The sequence below is a fragment of the Puma concolor genome, chromosome C1 (genome assembly GCF_028749965.1).
Source record: "Puma concolor isolate L17-30 chromosome C1, mPumCon1.1.hap2, whole genome shotgun sequence".
NCBI lineage: Eukaryota > Metazoa > Chordata > Mammalia > Carnivora > Felidae > Puma > Puma concolor.
This window is the reverse complement of record NC_141674.1, coordinates 14,829,353-14,845,839: the sequence shown is the minus strand read 5'-3', so window position 1 is coordinate 14,845,839 and position 16,487 is coordinate 14,829,353. Positions and strand designations below refer to the sequence as shown.

Genomic DNA, 16,487 nt, shown 5'->3' with positions numbered 1-16,487 from the left:
TTGCTGATGGGAATATTGAAGCTTAGTGGCGGGGGTGGGGGTGGGGGTGGGGGTGGGGGTGGGGGGTGGGGGTGGGAGGGGTGCAACTCGCCCAAGTTACTAGGCAAATAACTAACTCGTTGGCCCGGGATCTGAACCCACGTGGGTCCGAGGCCAGGCTGGAGTACTTCCCACTGGCACCCTGCTGGGAGTGGGGGGCTGGGACCCACACAACCTGGACAGAGGCCATGCCCCCATCCGCAGACCCTGCTTCCCCTCAAAGAACCACATTTAAGTATCCCCCCACCTTTGGGGCAGATGCCTTTGTTCATGTCTATTGCTGTTGTCTGAGAGGCCCGTTCCCTCGCCCCTACTTGGCCAGCCTCACGCAGCCACCAGCCCCTCCACAAAAGCCTCTCTGGTCCCCAGTCGGACCCTCCTTCCCTCCTCTGACATTACGCAGACCCCTTCTGGCACAGCTGCCTTCCACCTCCTGTTGCGGCTCCCCCGATGCGTGTACAGCTTTTCGTCCAGACTGTGAGCAGCCCTAACAACTTGGAGGCAGCTTGGTGTCTTGCCCACAGTGGGTGCTCATTCGAAGATTCTTGACTGTCTTAATGATCAGGTGAACAAATGTCACTTTGATCACAGATCCAATGGTAAGAGTCTCTTATGTCACATGATCCTTGGTCTGACTTCAAATCCTGACTTGTCACTAACATGCTGTGTGAACTTGGGCTGAGACAAGTTTAAGTGAGACACTGCATGTAGAGGGCTCACCCCAGGGCTTCCTCTCAGTACATGTTGGGGATGGCTTTCCTTTCCTTTCCTCTCTGGGATTCCTTCCTGGTCTTACTCTCCCACCAGCTCAGACTGCATCTGGGCACCTGTGTGTTTCATATGTCTCCTTGGTGGTCATGGCCATCGATAGACCCCAGACCTGCCACCCAGCCACCCCAGGGATCCCCCTTTTCTGCACCACCCGGCCTGGGTGTTGCCTGAAGAATATATTCACGGCCTTAACTTCCTCTGAGGTCCTGGGCCATGCTGCGAGGTTACCACACTCATGCTGTCCCCTCAGATGGCACAGGGAGGCTGTGTGGGCCCTCTCTGTGCCTCAGTATCCTCAGTAGCAGGCATCCGCAGCCATGATTTGGGTACTTACTCTGTACCAGAGACTGCCATCTCCACAATCACGTCTCTGTTCGGCTTTGGATGCGTACGATTATTTGTTCCATTTTACGGATGAAGTGTAATTTTTTCTTTAAGCCCATACCATTTGCAACAGGATGGGGAGTCAAACCCTGGTGTGATTCACTCCACAACCTCTGAGCTTAATGGACACGCTGTTCTGCTCTATAGAGGCAACTTAGCAATGCTTTTGTCGCCTCCTTTGATCCTCACCCTGCTTTTGAGGTGAGAGAACAGGAATGAGGTTCAGAGAAGTAAATTATTAGCCTGAGGGCACACAGGATTCCTGACTCCTAGTTTAGTGCTCTCTCTACCCTATCCCACTGTTGTCCTTTCAGACTGCTTGAGACCCCAGCCAGACCCAGGCCCTGCCACGGCCTTTCCGTCCTCCTCACCTGTGACATTTGTGGCTCGGATGCGGGTGCCATCAAAGTGGCTGCTCTCCATCTTGGCTTTGTCCTTGATCTGTACTGTCACGACACGGTCGGCAATGACTGCCTCAAAGCCGATCACTGTGGTGTATTCATCCAGTGGGTACACAAAGAGGCCTGCCAGGGAAGGGCCCAGCATCACGGAGGGTCCCCGCCCCACCCTGCATCAGCATCACGGAGGGTCCCAGCCCCACCCTGCATCAGCATCACGGAGGGTCCCAGCCCCACCTTGCATCAGCATCACGGAGGGCACCCAAGCCTTTGACCTGCCAGATCCATGGTTGGTTCTCACTGTCACAGAGAGGGTGCCAGAGGGCTCTGGCTGGGACCTTGTGGCTCTGGAGCCAGCAGGCAAGTGCAGCAGAGGAACTGTGGGAACAGTGGGGCGACTGGAAAAGGGACATCTGCTCCCCTGTCCCAGCTGACTGTGCAGGCACATGAGACCCATGTGGCCAGGGCTTTTGAGTTTTCAAGACACAGTGGAAATCTGGATTTTTATGTGACCTATTCTGCATGCTGGGACATTGGAGGAAGAAGAACCTTAGAACTAAGGTTCTAATCCAGTCCCTACCACCTCTCCTCGCCTGGTGATTTTGGATAAGACACTTAGCTTCTCTAAGCCTCCCAGCCCCATCTGTAAAATGGGCTCAGTAGAGCCAAACTCATGAGGTTGTCATGCAAATGGAAAAAGTAGCCACCATTTATTGAGCTATGTGCCCCAGAGTGTGTGCCCCGTGTGTTTAGACCTTAGTGCCTCCCAGACTCTAAGAGCACATGAGTCACCTTGGGGGTCTTGTTAAAAGGCAGATTCTGATTCAGTAGAGGGATCAAGGCTCTATCTCATTTAACGTGGCCACGAACACCAGGGCGGCTCAATGCCTGGCTGATGGTGAGCCCACCCCGGCTCCCATCCCTCTGAGCCTCAGTTTCCTCATCTACGAAATGGGCAGAGGCTGGTTCTTCCCGCATGCGGCATGCCAAAGGACCATCCTGACATTGGCCCGTCGTTTAGTCTCCTGGGTCCCCAGCAAGTTCTGTTTTGTCACCCTCTGGAGATTTTCCTAAACAGATGACCAGGGTGAGCCACGCCTAAGAGTGGGAGCTCCTGGGTTTGCATGGCGTCTTGACGACTCTCCTGCTGTGGGGCTCCCTGAGAAAGTTGGGTCTGGCCATTTGATGCGGGTGGGCACGCCCATGTGGGACACAGGCAGTCCTGGGACAGCTGGTGGGGGCTGAGCCCAAAGCCCGACCTGATTTGCTACTGGCTCTGAGGCCTCTGGGGGCAGAAATGCCATTCTTATTTCTCAGATGGGGAAACCGAGACTCGGAGAAGTTACATGACTTGCCCTACATCCATCCGCTTGTGTGTGTCAAAATGAGGAAAACACGTTGAGAGCAGGGTGGCCCTGGGGCAGCCGTAACAGGGGTCCTCACCTTGAAAGGGCTGGGCTTCCAGGTTGCCATAGGTGAGAGAGGCCGTCAGCCCCAGGGCGTAGCCACTGACGAAGGAGGTGACATCGGAGGCGGTGAGGGGCAGGGCTGCCCCTGTGAGCTGGTTCAGCAGCCCAGGCATCCCGCTGGCTACTCAGCCTTCAGACCCTGCAAGAGAGACAGGAAGGACAGGAAGTGGGGAAACCCCACCCCCATCCCTTCCCAAACCAGTTCTCTACTTCAGCCCCCACAGGCGGCCAGCACACTGTTCTCTCCATGTTCCCCACACTCTTCCCGGGTAGTGACCCCTGCTATCTCTCAAGCACCCCTGAGAGAAGTGGGAATTTCATTTCCCTCCATGTCACAGCAGGGAAACTGAGGCCTGAAGACAGGTGACCCACTTGGGCTTACTCAGCGAGATGGGGCACAATCGGGGCTGGAGTCCAAGCAGGCTCATGGCCAAGCTGGAATCCTCCCCGGCAGACGGTGCTCCCCTAACTCTGGATGGGAGTCTGGGGCCTTGGGCTCTGACCCCATCCCTATGTCAGTCCCATAATCTCTGAGCTGAGGCTGCTTCCTGTGCAGCATGAGGGAACTGAAATCGCTCACCGCATCCCTCCTTCTCTGATTTCAGGGGGCGTCTGAAATGAATCTGCCCAGCACCAGCAGCCCGGGGTTGTGAGGGGAGTGAGGAGCACCCCCAAAAGAGCTCAGGTGAAAGGGGCCACCATCCCTCCAGGTGTGCAGGTCAAAAGCCTGGGAGTGATTCCTGGCACCTCTTTTTCAGCAACCCCCATCCCCAGGCCATGGCCAAGGCTTGTGATTTACCTCTGGAAAAGCAGTGGCATCCATCGTGCCTTCCCCTCCCTGACACCTGCACCCTCATTCCAGCCACCACCGCGTCTGTCTGGACCGAGGTGCCCCATTGGCCTCTTGAATCTGCTGTCACCGCCCCCTCCAGCCATTTCTCTACTCAGTGGCCATGTCCCCATAGCAAAGCACCAGTTGGTTTGGTCTCTTTCCCCCACCACCCTGCTCCTGGGGCAGAGACCGAAACCCTTAAGCCTGCCTAGGGCCTGTGCAGTCTGGCCCTGCCGGCCTCTCCCGCTGGTCAGTCACCACGTCCGCACCCAGCCTTTGGGACTCTCCCAGGCTTCCAGTCCATTCCTCAGAGGTATCCTGTGACCTCCCACCTTTGTTCTGCTGTTCACCCCCTGGAAGGTTCACCCCACCACCCACTTTAAACTAGTAACCTCCTGGGGCACTTGGGTGGCTCAGTCAGTTAAGCCTCTGACTTCGGCTCGGGTCAAGATCTTGCAGTCTGTGGGTTTGAGCCCCGCCTTGGGCTTGGAGCCTGGAGCCTTCTTGGAATTGTGTCTCCCTCTCCCTCTGCCCCTCTCTCCCTCTCTCAAAAATAAATAAACATTAAAAAAATTAAAAAAAAAAAAAAAACTAGTCACCTCCTTCTTGTCCTTCAGTGTCAATGGAGGGTTGCCCCGCAGGGAAGTGACACCACCTGTGCCCAGAGTCCTTCATTCGTCTGCCTCCGCAGAGACAAGTCTCTTTCCGTGAGAGCAAATGTATTCATTTGCAGGGATACATTTTGTTGTGTGAGGTTATTTTGTTGCTGTCTGTCATCCCATTTACAGTGTGTGCTCCTGGAGGGATAGGCCGTGTCTCTTTGTTCTTCCTATTGTACCCTCAGTGCTGATTAAACCGATATGAGAACGGATGACTGTCGTCACTCCATCGCGAAGGACCGAGCACTTCACGGGGCAATGATGTGTCCATTATCTACTGGGCTCCCAGGACCCTCCTGGGTAATCCCTGGGCTTGAAGGGTGGGGTGGAAACGGGAAGTGCCAGAAGCCGAGCTCTCCAACCAGCCTGACGACAGGGCCCGGGCGGTGGACGGATCGGGACTGCACGGTGGCCCGCTGACAGTGAAGCTTCTTGTCCTCCCGCTTTTATGTAATTTGGCCTTAAATAAAAGAACCTGGGGAATTGTCTGTTGGGGAATTGCCCTCGACAGGCCCCCTGGGAAAAGAACTACTGGGGAAAGAAAATAAGGTTCCGCAAGGAAATTGCACGGCCCTACATTTAACCCTTGCCACCCCCTGTAAAGACTCCTCTACCTAAAGGAAGGATAGCCCCATATATCTCCCAGCCAAGGAGAGACAAATGGAGTTGAAAGCCCCACTCCGGCAACAAAGGAGCATATCTATGGGCACAAATTACTCCAACCCCTAGGCCCACTTGGCCCCCAGGAGGCATTCCAGATGATGATTGAACCTAGTTGGTTAAGGTGCAGAATGGTTCATAAGTTCCTAGGTGCATGGTCTCTCTGAGAACGCCCTAAGGCGTGGGTTCCTAAGGCCCTCTTGGCCCCCTCCTGGCACCTCAGACCGAGGCGAACACTTTTGTTCCTCAAACCACAAGTGGTTCAGGGAAACAACTAAGAGGTCATGTCCCTGTAACTGTCCCACTTGAGATGTTGAGAGACAGATGACCTTTCATGAAAACAGCAAAGCAAATGCTTTATAGATTACAGATAAATGTAGATACGTCATGAAAATAATGTAAGAAATTAATCAATAAGCAAAGGGCAGGAGGGAGCGTTATGAGAAAATAACCATGTTATTCCTTAAAGGGTGATTACACACAGGGACATTTTAGAATTAGGTAAAGCCCAGAAAACATAGATGACGCACGCTACAAGGAAATTGCTAGCAAACATAATGCCACGTTTGCCACGATAAAGCGGCCAGTCCAACACACTGCTGTGGTCTGTGTCCACTTTTATTTTTGTTTTATTTTATTTTCACTTTTTCGCCGACGCCGTTCATCCTTTGGGAACCCCTGGACCTGCAGGAGCTGGACTCCGGCAGGGAAGCAAAGTCAAAGGGTGGGGAATACACATTTGAGGTCAAGTTCAAGGCAGGTTTTCCTCCATGTGGAGCGCGAGCCAAGCAAAGCCCGATCAACGCGTGCTACTGCGCTGCCTTTTCCCAAGGAAGGGAAGTCTTCCCCTGCAAGCCTTCCTCATGGCCCTGCGTGGCTCCTCCGGGGCTCCCGCCCTCTCTGCCCCACAGCAGCGTCTTTATAATTATGTTCTCTCTTGTGGTTCTGGCCCAGACGCCTCTCAGCCCTGCCTTATCGAGGCAGGCTGACTGACGGCAGGAGGCAGATAAGGAGCCAGGAGGGAGCTGCTGGACCCCCAGCCACCCTCTCTCAGGAATGTTCTCTGTCCTGGTGGCCTGAGCAAAGCCTCGCCACTCCCAGGGGTAGAACAAGGTGGCGGAGTTCATTTCCTGAGCCGTCTCAGCTGCCACCCACACTCCCTCCCTCCTCCTCCTCAGCCCGGTTCCCTCCTGGCCAGAATACTTGGACTTCAGCTTCCGTCCATCCTGGGGTGGAGTTTGGCCAAGGACATCTTCCCACACAGTCCCTGGTGCCCGTCCCGGGGGCACCTTGCCCTGGAAGGGAGGCTTGGATGACAGTGATGGTGATAACAGGGGACAGACTCACTCAGAACTCACCCCTTTAACAATATCAATACCTTCTCTTCTCAGGAAGAGAGAGCTTGAGATTCCTTGGGGCCTAAACAATGCATATTTTTCATGAATTCATCCAGCATTAATAAGCACTTGTTGTATTCAAGGCCCCGAATTAGCCACTGGGGGCACATGAGACACAGCTCTGTCCTTAAGGAGCTTAGATTCCCACGATTCAGTGCTTACGAACAACACCCAGGGCTCGTCCCAACAAGTGGAATCTGCTCCCGAAGCCAAGAGCACACTGTATACACCGTATGTTAGCTAAACTTGATGATAAATTATATTAGGAAAAAAACAAAATAAAAAATAATTACAATTGTGAAAAAAAAGGAGCTTAGAATCTCGTGGCGGGGAGATCTGTCAAACATCGAAATTGCTGGGCACGTACATCATTCAATCCTCAGAGCCATGTAGGAGGTACATTGCTGTTCTGCAGATGAGGACACTGTGGCCTGAAGAGAGATGTGCTTGCTTCTGCACATGAGTTGGGGGGGGGGGGGGCCTGGAGAGGCAATCCTCCCAATCTGGGCCTCGAGTGACCGCCAGGTCATAGGACACATCCGGGGTATGGGAGGTTCCCGGTGTGACGGTTGAACACCAAGACTGTTTCTTGGTGGTCTAGAACCTGTAAATCTCCAGTGATCCCTGTCCTTCGGGCAGGCCTCTCTGGAGCCAGACAAGCCTAGACGTGACTCCTGGTGCATAACCGACTGCTACCCTGCCCCAAGTGGGTGCCTTTTATTCCCTGGATGCCAGCTCCCTCATCTGCAAAACCAGGCGAGCAGAGGGGCCCCTGGCTGGCACCTCACCAGCACCATGAAGATTACATTGAGTAATGTATGAAAAGTACCCAGTACCATGCCTGGCACATACTAGGTGCTCAATAAATATTTATGCAGGGAAATGAATGAATGAACGTCGGCTGCTTCCCAAGGACACGAACTTTCAGTGATCACCCAGGTGCCGGGGAGACCGTGGGAGACAAGCCAGGTGTGAGACATAAATTAATGGGAGAGACACATATTAAATAAAGCTGCAAGCCAACAGACTCACAATCTGACCCCTTCTTGTCGCCTTCCCCTGCTGCCACCTTCTCGTAGTCCAACAGTCTATCCCCAGTGGAGCAGACAGAGTGATGCCTTGAAGCCGTGATCCAGTCACGTGACTCGATGGCACAGCCCTCTTGACGGCTCCCCGCATGCCTCCAGGCCCCCCAGGCCTGCTTCCTTCTTCCCATTGAAGACATGACGTCCTTCCAGCTCTGCTCCTGGCTTTGCTCTTTTGCAACGGCTGTTCCACACCCAGGAATGCTTTCCCTTAGGCATTCTCGTGGCTCGTTCCTTCGCTCTTTCAAGTCTTTGCTCAAAGGGGACTTGTTCGTGGAAGCTTACCCTTAGACTGGCGACCTGTTCGTCCATCTTCACGTTCAATCCCTCAACCTACGTTTCATTTATATTTCCCGTAGCATGCACCACTATAATACGATGTAATACAATCTGTGCATTACGTTTGCTGCTTATAATCTACTTCCCCTGCACAAAGGCAAGGATTGGGGTCTGTTTTTCTCACTGATATATCCCAAGTGTCTTGAATAGTGCTTGCACCAATGGTAGGTGGTGAATAAATATTTGTTGAATGGATCAATCAACACGTAGTCATAATGTCAGGCTGGCCATTTCGGGGTTCCTCAGCTCTCCCAGCTGAGGGAGAGATGTCTTCTGACCACCAGGCCCAGAGCAGCACCTCAGAGAAGATATTGATGCTAAATCCATTAGACTCTCATCTCAGTGTTTATATCAGGGCCCCAGATACACCCTCGTTGGCACCAAGGTCCTGCCATTTTGGAGCTCACCCATCGGTCCATAGTGGACGCTGCTATCCTGTGTCCCTGAGCCAGCCTCTGGCCACCTCCCATCCCTCAAGCCCACCACAGTGCCTTCTGCGGCTACCAGTCTGGAGCCAGCAGGCCCCCTGTATTCTGGGGCTCTCCTGGGATTTTCTCAGAGTCCTTGGCCAAGGACCTGGCTTCCCCTGCAGCGCCCTAGACGGGAAGGACTGCCTACTCCTTGTCACCCCTCAGTGTCAAGGGTGGGACGGTGGCCTCCTTGGCCTCAGCCGCTGCTCCAAAACCACCATTTTGCTTCTGCCTATAAAACCCCTTCTCCGTGGTGGTGGTTGGGGGCACTGTTGCCTTTTGACTCCGTACCCGCCCATTGCTTGCCATTCCCAAGGTCCTGATTTTAGCAAACACTTGGCACCTGGCTCCCATCTTCCTCTGCTCCCCAAACCCTGCCATCAACCAGGTGACTTTAACACCCACAGGTGTGGTGCATCTCCCGGCCCTTTTATCTCCGGACCCCTGCACCTCAGTAACCTTTGCTTCTGCTCCAGCTCAGCTGGTGACTTCCACTCCCACACCTTGAGCTTGACATACCACCCATGTGTGCCCCATCTCCAAAACCACGCAGGCAGCCACATAGGTTGTTCTAAAAACCTCCAAATCTTGGCACGTCTGAGCCCTCTTTTCCTTGTGTTCTCCTTAGCACTTAATCACCATACTGTATATTCTTCTTATTAATAGTCTCATTCAACATGTCTCCCCAGCTCTCCAGGGTGTAATCCCCAATGAGGGCGAGGGTTTTGTTTCAGTCCGTTCACTGCTGCATCCACGACCAAGAGAATAATGCCTGGGTATCGTAGATGCTCAATAAATATATTTGTTTTTGAATGAATGAAACATCACTCCATGGACTTTTTATATAAAATTTGGCAACAGCCTTCAGCGGTAGGTATACGCTTAGTATCCCCATTTTATAGATGAAAACACCAATCTCAGAGAGGCGAAGTAGACTGTCCAAGGCCACACAGCCAGAAGGTAAGGGGGCTGAGAGCTGAACCCAGGCAGAAGGACCGCAGAGCCATGAGCTTAGCCTCGTGGCTGCACTGCCTCCTGCTTAACCTTCTCCTGGGCTGGGCCATCTCTCTCCATGCGTCTCTTGCCAGCCTCCTCTCCCCTCCATTTCTACCGCTGCTGCTTCCTTATTCTGCCCTGGACCATCTCTACCCTCCCTTCCAGTTCACTCTGTCACCTCGGGTGCACACACACACACATACACACACACACACACACACCAGCCTTCTTTTCCCCTGGGCTTAATGGCTCCCCATTGCTCTCGTCTGATAGGGCAGGTTAAACTCTTAGCCTTGTGCCCAGGGCTCTTCCCCATTTGGGTCCCCATCTCTGTCCAGTGTCACCTCCTGCCGAGTTCTCCATCACTGTGTCTCAACCACGCCAACCTTCTCACTGTGCCCTGAACCGGCCAGGTTCTTTCTCACCCTTGGGCCTTTCCCCGGAATGATGGTTGCTTTCTTTTCGCCTTTCAAAGTGCTGTTCAGCATTCAAAGCCCTGTTTCACTGTCACCTCCTCTCTGAAGCCCCCCACCCCAACGTCCCGGCCCATCAGACACGCCCTTCTCAGGGCCTCCACGGCCTCTGAGCACTTGTCTGGCACATCTCTCATCTGGACGGACCAGAACTGCTCGTCGCTAACGCTTGTTGACCCCAAGCGCTGTACGAACAGGGCGCACCTCCTTCTCTGCCTGTGTCCTAGCTTCCTGCACAGGGCTCAGTTCAGAGGAGGGCCTCTAAATGGGGCACCTACCGGGTTCTAGTGCTTTGTAATCCTCGCTAAAGCTCACACCCACCCTCACTTTATGGGGGGGCGGAATGAGGTGCAGAGGGGAAGTCTGGAAGCATGTTGGTGAGCGGTCAGGCTGGGTGGGTGGTCAAGCAGCCTTCCACCAGCCAATGCCTGCCCTTTTCTTCCCCAGTTGCTTCCCAGTCCATGCTGAGCACAGGAGAGGCTGGCAAGAGAGGGAGGGTGAGGAGGAGGGAGCACCAGGAGCCTGGGGGACCGAGCTTCAGGACACGGGGCTTCCCCTGGCTGTGATGCCTCTCAAGCTGCTGCTGTGATCCTGACCACCATGAGCTCAGCAGGCCCCTGCATACCAGCCCCCCGCCCCAGCTGCGGGCCCCAGAAGATGCCTCTGGGGAGGCTGTGGTCTGGGCCCCAGTCGTCCCGGAATCACCTGGCGTGCAGCGTTCTAGGCTGAGAACACTCTGGGCCATCAAGAACCTGCAGCAGGTGGCGTGAGTTGGTTTACATGTGATGTGGGGACGTGTGCAGGGAAAGGAACAGGGAGAAGAGAGTGCGGGGTCCCTGCTTGTCTTCAGTCATCATGACAGGCTGGGGAACACCTGCATCAGGGTCCTGGGGTACAGGAGAGGGGCCTCCCGCTCACTTGCCAGAAAGGGATTGGAAAGTCGGGGGAGCTTGCTTGCGGGATAGCAGCCGGGTCCTAGGATCCAGAGCATTGCCTGGGTTAGTGTCCGAGATGGCCAGTCCCTGGTGGCCTGGGGCCAGTTACTCAGCTGGGCTCTGCTGCTTATATATCGTGTGACCTTGAGCCCCTTAACCTCTTTGTGCCTTAGCTTTTGCTTCTATAAAATGGGACCATGATGGCGCCCACTTCCTTAGAAACTGGATAGATAAAGGAGACGATGTCTGTGAGTGGTGGGCAGGAAGCTGGTGGGTCCTGAGGAGGCTGGAAGCTTCTCTTCCAGGCCTTTTTTCCATAGAGTCTCCTTGTAAGGCTCCCTTCCTGGACTGGGTGACCTTGCACAGGCACCAAGCTCGCACAGCTGGGAAGATCCCCGGGTCCTGGCCCAAGCGCCCACCTCTGGTTCTGACCTTGGAGCCGGAACGTGCCCTGTTCCCTTTCTTCCCTAGCTCATATTGTTCCAGAGACAGCATGGCAGGCCTTCTTTCTCCACCTGGAAGGCCGTTCTGGAGACCTCTCCCCTTCCCCCTGGTCAGGTGCCCCCAGATTGTGTCCACGGGGTCGGGGCTTCCCAGCTCTGTGGTCTCAGCCAGGCCTGGGCCAGGCACAGACTGTGAACCCACCAAGCAGTTCTGGCCTTGCCACTCTGCCCACTCACCTTGGGCTGGGGGTCCTCATCGTATTTCCTGTCACCAAGCTGTCTAGGAAGTCTATGCTTTCATGCCCCTGCCGGGAGCCTGTCCTCCAAGGACCGCCCCACACACAGATGAGCCCCAGTATTCCCTTCAAAGCTGGGGCAGAGTTGATGGGTTCTCAGGCCCCGCTGATTGTCCTAAGCTTCTAGAATTCTGGGGTTCTCACAGGCTGGTCTCCTTCTCTACACCTCCCCCCTTGGGCCCACACCTACGGTCCTGAACTGCCCCCCCCCCCCCCGCCCGCCACCCGCCCCAGCCAGGAGGCTGCCAGCTCCTGGCACTGGAGGCAAGGACTATCTCCCCCACCGTCTGGCCCACAGTGGGTGCTTAGCGATGGCCTGAATGGATGGATGGCGTGTGCTCTATCTACCCAATGAATGAATGAATGAGTGAGTGAAGGAATGAATAAATAAATAGGATAGAGTGTATCAGGGGTGGGAATAGGCCTCGGCCACGGGTTCATTTAAAGCAGCTAACAGTGAGAGAAATCCCTCTATTTCAACCCAAAGCCTGTAGGATTCCATCCTGGAGCCAGCCGTGGTCTCCCGTTGGGGTGGGGAGTCGGGGCTAATCAGGACAGAGGGCGCCCCGGCCTCTCAGTGCTCGGTGTTCCCGCCCTGCCGGGAGACCTGGAGTCCCGCCAGTCCGGATGTCCAGGGCAGTCAGCCCTGCAGGTGGCTGAGGCCCAAGCCACCCACGGCTGCAGAGGCTTCCGGCTAAGAGGCTGAGACTGGGCCTGCTGCGGGAGGGAAAAATAGACACAACTAAGCCGAAAACTGCGTGTCCCCCAAGCCCTCCATGAGGGCTGTCGGGTTTCCGAAAAGAGTCTTTGTTGTGTACCATTAAGGTGATGGTGGGAATACTTGTGAGCAGGTGCCAGATGCCCGTTTCCCGGGGGCCCCGTGAGGCTCCAGCACTGGAGTCTCTGCCCACGGAGGGCCGTTCAGACACGAGCCACCACACTGCCGGGAAAACCGGACTCCGTGTACACGGATTCGGTTTCTGCCCATCTTTCCAGGGCCGCACGTGCAAGGTGAGCCCCCTGTGCTGAGCAACCAGCATCCCTGTGGCCCATGAAAGATACTAACCGAACGGTTGTGGCCTTGGCCTTATCCATGCCTCCCTGTTGCTAAGGGGCTCACGGAACAACCGCGCCGGGAAAGGGCCATTTTAGAATCCACCCCCCAGGCATTTCCCTTCTAGAACTGCTGTCTGGCACTGGGGGCTCCTAGGAAGTTGAAGAGGCACCCTTGGACCATGCCTTCCCCAGACACTTCTAAGGGTGGAATGACAGGCTGGGAAGACTTTCCAAGTCTTCCTTCCAAGTCTTTCCCACAGAAACTCAGTATTGCCCTCTGTGTAATGGGCATGTACCGTGGCGATTTATCTCCCAGGGCTCCAGCAAGGATTACAAGTGAGACACTGCATGTAGAGGGCTCACCCCAGGGCTTCCCCTCAGTACATGTTGGGGATGGCTTTCCTTTCCTTTCCTCTCTGGGATTCCTTCCTGGTCTTACTCTCCCCCCAGCTCAGACTGCATCTGGGCACCTGTGTGTTTCATATTTCTCCTTGGTGGTCATGGCCATCGATAGACCCCAGACCTGCCACCCGGCCACCCCAGGGATCCCCCTTTTCTGCACCACCCGGCCTGGGTGTTGCCTGAAGAATATATTCACGGCCTTAACTTCCTCTGAGGTCCTGGGCCATGCTGCGAGGTCACCGCACTCACGCTGTCCCCTCAGATGGCACAGGGAGGCTGTGTGGGCCGAGACAGGGTCCCCAGGCCCAGGTGCCAGTTCTGCCAACCACTCCATATGGACCCCGGACCGGGACCCTGCTATCACACATGCTGCCAGCATCCATCGCTTGGGCCCCACACACAGTACACCTAGTGGGACACAAAGATGGGGGGGTGGCTGGCTTAGTGTCTGTCTTTGCCCCACTTGCCCAGCGGTAGGGACCCAAGCTGTCTTGTTCCTTGTTCTATTCCCCAGCACATGAAAGAAGTCTTTAAAAATAATAACAGCTAATACGTACGGAGCAATTAATATCCACCAGGCATTATTCTAAATGCTTTTCATGCGTTAGCTCAGGGAACCCTCAGGACGACCCTGTGAAGTAGGCATGACCGTTATTCCCATTTTGCAGATATGAAACTGAGGCCCAGAGTGCTTACATCCCCTGCCCAAGTGCTACTCTCCTAAGCGGTGGAGCTCGGATTTGGACTCTTCACTTTATAGCAGAGGAAACCAAGGCCCAGAGAGGTTAAGGGAATCTCAAGGTCACACAGCACGCTAGTGGTACAGTCCGGATTTGAACCCAAGCCTTCCGGTTCCAGAACGTGGGTTCTTAACTGTGTCGTTCTGCAGCCTCCCAGTCAGATCCAGGTGCCAAGGCCCAGGGAGGGTGCCTGAGAGCCTGCTTGCTATTCCAAGCGGCCAGGTTCCATGCCACGCTGGCTCCCACCCTTCTGGGGCTCCTTCCCCAGGCTTCGAGCAGCAATGTCGGATCCGCATCATGCCCTCCTCCTACAGAGTCGGCATATTTGAGGCAGCTCCCGCTGGGAAATCATCCGAGCTAACAGGCAAACAACACAGCGGATGCGCACAGAGGCCTCCAAATGGGTCTCAGGGGGGCGGGGAGGGGGACAGTGCGGGAGAGACTCTGGAAGGTTTGCTGTGTCCCTGTTCCTGGGAGGGCTCCAGGTGGTGAGGAGCCAGCGGAAGGCTAATAGGGAGTGGGGAGGCGGTGGAAGGAGCTGGGTCCAGGATACAGAGTCCCCACTGCCAACCAGGCTTAAGGAGATAGGATTTAGAGGCTCCCGACACTTATCACAAACTGTCCCTGAATCAGGCACTGCGCTAAGCAGTTTATGTGGATTAGCACACTGATTCCTCATGAGCCTGTAGCATTTCTTTCTTTCTTTCTTTCTTTCTTTCTTTCTTTCTTCTTTCTTCTTTCTTTTTTTTTTTCTGCAGATGATCTGGGTGAACACAAGGGGAGTTAAGAAACTGGCCCAAGGTCACAAAGCTAGTAAGTAATAGGTCTGGGACCGGAAGTCTGGCAGTCTCTTTCTGGTGCCTCTGTGTCTCTCACTGTGCCATCATGGAGTCCGTCCTAACAATATCCCTCACGTTCAGAGGCAAAGGAAAAGCCCTCTCAGACTGCCAGGTACAAAGTGGGTTGTCAGTGCCAGAGATTAACCCAGCTGGGGACGAGAAAGCAGGGAGAGGAGGCCAGCAGCAGAGCCCCCCACCCCGGTCAGCCAGCCTGAAGGCCAAGAGCTCAGGCTCTAGAGTCTCAACAGTTAGGCTCAAAGCCAGGCTCTGACTCATACCTCTGAGTGACAAGGGCAGGTTTCCTCATGTCTCTGAGCCTCAGTTTTCTGATCTGTGAAAAGGGCACAGTAGCAGGTCTGCTTTCGAGTGTTGTCATGAGGCAGTGAAGCAATGCGTGTGAAACACTGAGCCCAATGCCCGGCCCAGAGTAAGTGCTTCCTGTGTCTGCACAGGTACGTATCATGGCTGGCCTGGAGCCGTGTGAGGAAGACAGGGCTGGCTCTTGAAGGTGAGTGGGCAGCTTTGGCCTTGCGGGGGAAGATGGGGTGAGGGGCAAACTGGGTCAAGGTCAGACCTCCCGACAGGGTCTTGAAGAATCTCTTAGAAAACCCTTCAAGGTTCAAAGAATTGAAAATGATGAGGGCTCAGTCGGTTAAGCATCCGACTTCAGCTCAGGTCATGATCTCGCGGTCCGTGAGTTCAAGACCTGCGTCAGGCTCTATGCTGACAGCTCAGAGCCTGGAGCCTGCTTTGGAGTCTGTGTCTCCCTCTCTCTCTGCCTGTCCCCCACTCTCTCTCTCTCTCAAAAATAAACATTAAAAAAATTTTTTTAAAGAAAATGATGGAGTTTACAGTAGTGAGGGCGTTCTAGTCTCTGACCAATTTACCCTTTTAAATCTACCATTGTGCCGTAAGAGTATGAATAATGAGCATCGAGCCTTATATGGAGTGATTTATAATATACTTTCACATCTGTGAATTAAATTGGAGCTCTGTGAGTTGGGGCAAAATAAAGATTATTATACCCATTTTAAGGATCAGGGACTGAGGCTCAGAGGGGGAATTAACACAGGGGAATTGGAGCTCCTATGGCAGAGCTTTCTCTACGTTATGGGCTGAAGGTCTGTGTCCCCGCAAATTCAAAGCTCTAATCCCCAGTGTGACGGTATTTGGAGATGAGGCATTTGGAAGGTAATTAGATGTGGAGGAGGTCATGAGTGTTGAACCCCTTGATGGAATTAGATGAAAAGAGGAAGAAGCCAGAGCTCTCTCTTTCTCCTCACCATGTGAGGACACAGCATGGCTGTCTGTAAACCAGGAAGAGGGCCCTTACCAAGGAGCCAACCATGTGGGCATCCTGATCTCAGACTTCTGGCCTCCAGAACTGTGAGAAGTAAATTGCTGTTTGAGCTACGCATTCTGGGGTACCCTTGTTCAAGCAGCCTGAGCTGACTGAGACACTATGAAGGCTCTCCACCTGCTTTGCTAGGCTGGGCTTCAGGGTTGGCAGAAGATGAGTCCACTGGCCGTGAGGTATTCAGTGGCCAGGGCTGGGGGCTAAGATGCCCAAAGGGATTCAACCCAAGATAACTCTTCCTCTTCCCCCCATTTTCTGTTTGCATTCTCATAAAGGCTATGATGCTCCTCTCTGAAGAAGCCCACATGTGATCTTCACATTGTTGGGCAGACTTTTCCAGTTCTCTGGGCACTTGGTAGGCTGTCTTCTAGAAGGTATGGCTGTGTGTCTTGTTAGGACGAATGAACTGAGTGGAAGGGAGGTGTGTCAATTCCCAGGAGGAAGCTT

At 54.2% G+C, this 16,487-nt stretch overlaps 1 protein-coding gene across 4 annotated transcripts in view; it reads right to left on the bottom strand.

The window, feature by feature from the left end:
• Positions 1 to 16,487, bottom strand: part of VWA5B1 (von Willebrand factor A domain containing 5B1) — a 60,545-nt gene that overhangs the window by 38,912 nt on the left and 5,146 nt on the right. For 2 of the 4 annotated variants that reach the window (XM_086715866.1, XM_086715868.1), the window contains exons 2-3: positions 3,036 to 3,200; positions 1,566 to 1,718 (exon numbers count right to left, since the gene is read on the bottom strand). In XM_086715866.1, coding sequence (XP_086571992.1) covers positions 1,566 to 1,718; positions 3,036 to 3,174 — 292 coding nt within the window. In that variant the 5' untranslated portion in view covers positions 3,175 to 3,200. Of the gene's footprint in view, positions 1 to 1,144; positions 1,384 to 1,565; positions 1,719 to 3,035; positions 3,201 to 11,587; positions 11,731 to 16,487 lie in introns of those variants that run through there. The other 2 variants (XM_086715867.1, XM_086715869.1) reach the window with 2 other exon arrangements.